This window comes from Bos mutus, chromosome 21, assembly GCF_027580195.1.
Source record: "Bos mutus isolate GX-2022 chromosome 21, NWIPB_WYAK_1.1, whole genome shotgun sequence".
NCBI lineage: Eukaryota > Metazoa > Chordata > Mammalia > Artiodactyla > Bovidae > Bos > Bos mutus.
In genome coordinates this window covers 60,677,191-60,683,190 of record NC_091637.1, presented here as the reverse complement: position 1 = coordinate 60,683,190, position 6,000 = coordinate 60,677,191, and the positions used below count along the sequence as shown (strand labels likewise).

The 6,000-nt window shown below is 37.4% G+C and overlaps 1 protein-coding gene across 11 annotated transcripts in view; it reads right to left on the bottom strand.

Moving 5' to 3' along the window:
* Window positions 1–535: 535 nt before the first annotated feature.
* Window positions 536–6,000, bottom strand: part of VRK1 (VRK serine/threonine kinase 1) — an 84,961-nt gene continuing 79,496 nt past the window's right edge. For 5 of the 11 annotated variants that reach the window (XM_070357928.1, XM_070357927.1, XM_070357929.1 and 2 more), the window contains one exon: window positions 538–4,869. In XM_070357928.1, coding sequence (XP_070214029.1) covers window positions 4,838–4,869 — 32 coding nt within the window. In that variant the 3' untranslated portion in view covers window positions 538–4,837. Of the gene's footprint in view, window positions 4,870–6,000 lie in introns of all 11 variants that reach the window. The other 6 variants (XM_070357924.1, XM_070357923.1, XM_070357926.1 and 3 more) reach the window with 2 other exon arrangements.

Below are 6,000 nucleotides of genomic sequence, written 5' to 3'. Positions count from 1 at the left end.
AGACGGTGCGCCATGAACTTCTGTATTATGATTTTTGTGTTAAGGTTAGAAAAAATGTAAAATGCAGCAATTTTTTAGTTATTAAACAAACTGAGGCCCAAGTGTTATAACGTGCTCATTTACATAACTGCAATCACATCTCTAAATCGTGACCACTTGCTTGTAAGACACCAGAAGCAGAAAAACCTACAGAAACATGGAAAGATTTCAGACTACTGTCCCACCTCCTCCCGGCCCCCACCCAAGGCTGGATTCGAGCCTTTAAAATTCCTTCCTGCCTCTGTACTCCAACCACAAAGATTATCTATTTCCACTGATAACTCAGACCCCTGACAAATGGTGGACCTAACCAAGACAACAAGAGGGTTTTTCTAAAGAGGCTTTTGCAATTCACAAATAAATGTGTACTTTGCTCAATGGAGAAATTTTACAGGTAATTTCATGACAAGTCAAGACTACAGAAATTCAGGACTACTACTCATCAGCTGCAAAATGCTACTGCTATAATAAGAAACAGCTCACCAATATATGAATAACACAGCCTTAGTACAGTGGAAACAATATTTTATTTGTAAAATAACAACCAAGTGGTATGAGTTGCCTAAACCATCTGGGCAACAATATATTACACAGAATCGCTAATACAGTGAGTGTGGCTGTATTTACCTAAAGAACCCCTTTCCAATGTTAATTCTTCAGTGTGTCTTGCATTTTTTATATCTGTAGAGCTTAATGAGTGATGGGTATATAGAATAAACTGTGGAACTTTAGAAGACACATATGCAAAACTTTAACAGTGCAACTAGTACAACTGGAAAAATTACATGAAACAGAAAAATAATACAACCAAAGGATAAGAGTTAGATTGTTGTGGCAGTGGTGAGATCATAAATGAATTTTTTTCTCATTTTGATTTCTGTTAATGTGGTTTGGGCAGTAAATAAGAATTAATAAGTAAAACGGCACTAATTAAATCAGTGTGGTGCTGGCATAAGAACAGACAAGACAGATCAATGAAATTGAACTGACAGTCAGATCCTGGTATAAGAACTTAACATGTAATAAAACAGGCAAAACAGACCAGAGTGGGAAGCGGGTGGGGAAGAGAATTTAACAAATGGTAGTGAAACTACTGGTTAGCTATTTGGAAAAAAATCCATTGTGATCCTTATCTCACGGTATACATAGCAAAATGAAAGTGAAGTCGCTCAGTCGTGTCCGACTCTGCGACCCCATGGACTGTAGCCTACCAGGCTCCTCCATCCATGGGATTTTCCAGGCAAGAATACTGGAGTGGATTGCCATTTCCTTCTCCCAGGGTATACATATACCACACTAAATTTCATATGGATTAAAAATTCTGAAGCATTAAAAAAAAAAAAGCCCTGGTAAACATTTGATATCAGGATGTGAAATATTTTAAAACAGTGGCAGAAATTACGATGAAAAAGATCAATAGATAAAAGCCACAAAAATTAAGTCTTCAAAAAAAAAAAGGGGAAGAGTCAGCAACAAACACGACAAAAGATCATTACTATACAAACAGTGCAAACACACACATTCAAAAAGTAAATAGAGTGATTAGTTTACAAATAAAAAATTGCTCAGGTTCACTAGCAATTAAAAAAAATTACCTTAAAGTGTAAAAATTAGTAGTAAAGTATAAAAAATTAGTATTAGGATGACAAAAATGTTAAGCTGAGCACTGATTTATTGGGTACAGTGTTAACTGGTGTCCTTTTGCAAAGCAAGTTGATAACATGCACCAATAACCTTCCATTTTCATAGTCTTTTACCCAAAAGTTCCCTTTTGAAAATCTAAGGAAATACTTGCAAACCAGCCAGAGTCTGAAATGTGTGTTAGTACTTCAGGGCTTCCCTGGTGGCTCAACTGGGAAAGAATCTGCCTGCAGTGCAGGAGACCCAACTTCAGTTCCTGGGTGGGGAAGATCCCCTGGAGAAGGTAATGGCAACCCACTCCAGTATTCTTGCCAGGAGAATCCCCTGGATAGAGAAGCCTGGTGGGCTACAGTCCGTGGGGTCACAAGAGTCAGACACGACTTAGCAACTAAACCACCACCACCACCACAGAAACACTTGTACATGTGGACAAAGACTTCTGCCCAATTTTATCCAAGAATATTGTTTATAATATCCTAATATTGAAAACAACGTCCAATATGAGGGAAATGGTTATAACAAATTCATAAGAAAAAAGTATTATTGAAGCACAAAAACTATATTTACAAAGTATCTGTAATAACATTAACTATTTAATGTTCACTTTACAAAGCAGAATATAAAGACATGTAAAGTATGATGTTTAAAGATAAAAATGCATAGAAAAGATGTCAAAATATTAACAGCGGGTTGCCTGTGTGTGGTAGTAATATGGCTAGACAGTTTTCTGTATATTCTACATTTTCTACAGTGATCATGTATTACTAATGCACTATGATGATGAGAAGAAAATAGAGCACTAAAAATAGAATTTTAAAGGATAAATAAGCATACCACACACAAATACAATGAGGTGTTTATATTTCCACCAATTATTTACTGCTATGCAACTTAAGCTCTTGATATGCACATTTAAGTTAGAAATTAAAGAAGTAACTGGGGCGGGGGAGGGGGTGGGGCGGGGCTAGGGGGGAGTTGCTGCCCTGGCCTATTAGCGTTTGATTTGTCTTAAAGATCATTATTGAAGAACACCTAGGAGCTACTTTACACCAGGGCTTCGATGGTTATCTAAGATTTATCAGTTGTTTTCTAGAAAATACAGAGCACCTGTAGCTCCTATTGTCTGAAGGCAAGTGCCTGGCACAGGTGTGGGTCCTCAACAGAGCTGCAACCCTTGCTCATCACTAAGGACCAAAGAACACAGAGCGGAAGGCAGGTCACGGTGGGGACAGGAACGTCCCACGTGGACGCTGCATGGTAAAGGGAGAAGGAAGAAAGGCAAACCCACTGGATGCAGGGACTGGAAAGCAACACAAGACTGAAAACAACAAGTATGGAATTGAAAAAGTCAAGGATCAAAAGCCTAACTCCGAATGACAAGGAGGTTATTTGACCACTTTTTAGAAAAATATATGGGGTAAGAAAATTCAGAGAGAGGTAGGGAACAGAAGAACAGCAGAACGAGGGGATGCAGCTGAGGAATCAAACTGGCTACTGCGGCTACTGGGTTTTCATTTCTGCAGCCCTGCCAATAGAGTAACATTCGAGAAAATGCCAGCACTTGTTAAAAACAATATGTGAGGAAATATTTGTTTTCTTAATATTTAACCAACAGGTTTTTGCTATGTTTTTGTGTTTTGAAAAATAAAAAGGCTAAGGCATATACACAAAAACACGCCACACACATTTTATCCTATTTTAAGCGTCAATGTGTTTGAAACAGAACTCGAGAGTCGATTTTAGGTGTTACAAATAAACTTGAGTCCATAGCACTGATGAGTACTAAAATCCAGCAATCTACAGAAAACTGGAGGAGGTTCTGCCCCAAATCTAGTTCTCTATTCTGTAAAGACACAGAGCCCAAGAACTTCAGGAGGCGTTTAAAAGATTAACCTTCAAAAGAAAGTTGCAGATCTGCTTTGCATATTTCAATATCCAACCACCACAGTGATAAATGCTTTGTGTGACAACTAAATACCCACACTGGAGAGCAAAGGGTAAAGTCTGTGTGTTGGTTCGGAGTGGCTCAAACCTGGTACAACCCTGACAATTTCTGGTATGTCTACATCCACCTGTACTATTATTTAGTTAATATTTTCTTCAAATCAACTTGCTTTTTGAAAAAACTCTAATACCTACTTTAGCCTTGTCCTAAGCAAGAGAAATTGCCAGTTTAATGCTATTTATATTCTGAATACATATTAAATAAATGCTTAAATATTTAAATAAAAGACCATCTAAAAACACTGTATAGGTTACAAGTTGTGAGGCATACCACCCTTAGAAAATCCAATCTGATTCCAATTTCTCTAATGAAGCAAATCTTGAAATTGTTTAAATTCCAAGCTTTATTCCTAATGCAACTACAAAAAGTCCTCATTTTAAAATTTCTAATCACTTACACTCTGAAGTGTTTGGTTTTCTGTACAAGTATATGCTATAAAAAATAAAAAACTTGTAAGAAAAATAATCTCCTGTAAATGAACAATAAGTCACATGTATATATTTGACAGTATTTCCTTAAAGGAAGCCAGTCTATAAAATCTTTGATCATGCCACCTTGTGATAACTGTTTTATCATACAGCTTGCACACTTAACTAATTCTCATGTAATCTTTCAAATACATATTTCATTTCTCACGGATATACTTACTATTCTATGTTTTCTTCCATAATCCTTTCCCTTCTTTTTGTACCTCTCATTTCATACAGCAGGTGATTAATAAATGCTTGTGAAACTGAACAAAATCAATACAAACTAAAATCTTATGGTCACAACAAATTGTGTATTTGTATCACGCAAAAAAGGACCTTTATTTTAAGTTGTGTACTTCCTTAAAAGTAAGGCTTTTGTCAGACATTTATACTCTGGAAAACATACAACAATTAAAAAGTGCAAACACACTGTGTGGGACAGCTTAAAGGGTATATAACCTTAAAGTTGGTACATTTTATAAATTAGGCTTTGATAAATTGTATAAAGTATTTATTTAATTTAAAAAAGTCTGCTTTTCAAACACATAGGTACTTCATTGTTACCCCCACTTCCACAAGACTCACATGAAAATAAAACACTTAATACAGAAAAGGAGGAAAAGGTCAACTGGAAAGGAGGAAAGCCAAATGAAAGGAAGAAAAGAAAACCAGTTCACAATATTTACTTCTGCACTCTCTTTCTGGTTTTTGAACCTTGAAGAGAAAACAAAGAGATTTAAATCATTAATCATTACTTTACAAAAGCAAAATAACAGATACATAAGCTTTTCCATATACAGTTACTAATATTCAAAATCTAACTGCGATTTTGTGGAGTAGTCAGTGGAGATGAAATTCAGACACCAATTTATAACTGTTAATACCCTGAAAATCTTAGGAAATTGTGTCATTTTTTTTAGTGTGTCAAAAGACATGCTAACAAAGTCTACCTTCTACTTGGAGGTTATATGAGAATGCATCCACTGGTAAAATATACCCCATTTACACTGGTCATGAACTATTTCTCCCCTAAATTTTTATTGTGCAATTTAAAACATTAACTTCTAATATAAATCATAGCCAACGAGGTAGGTGTTCCTTGGGGGAAAGCACTGAGTTACGCTATTATGAAAAGCCAGGAATTGTGCCTAGAAGCGTTGCTTTTTAAAGCCTGCTCCCTCTACTCTTCAGGCAGGAGAGCAGTGGGCTATTCCGAAATGCTAAGTCTTGTCCACTAGGAATTAAGTAGATCCCAACCAAGTTGCCTTCTAGAAAAGCGTCACATCTGACATTGGCCTACGTGTCTTCGGACAGCTCCTGGGCTGGGAGAAACCAGCGCTTCTTTATCTGGGGCACGCGGATCCGCCTCCCCAAGGAGACTCTGTCCCCCCACACCCCAGGCCACCTCCACCTCGAGCATAGCAGAGGCAGAAGGACGAGCCCGGCCCAATCACAGCCGCCTGTGCTGGCAAGTGGAATGTGCCTTCCAGGCCTCGGGCTTCCTTCCGCCAGGAGAGAGCAGCGGAACCAGGGTGAGGGCAGCGAGGAGCCCGCAAGTGATCAATGAGCGCACTGAACAACAAAGAGATCAATACTTCTTTTCTGAAGTGAACAAAACATCCTTTGAATCTAGGACAAAATATCTACCACACATGTCTAATCACACACAGTTTCTAAAGGCTTTCTGATTATAGGTTTATTTAGGTACTTAATCGGAAGATCAGTGTTTTGTTTTTTTTATTTCTCCAGGTTCTAGTTTCTATTCAGGTGCCATACATTTCAATTCATGCAAACTTTAATCTTATATAAATGCCTTTTTTTCACCACCACTCATAGTGCTCAGCC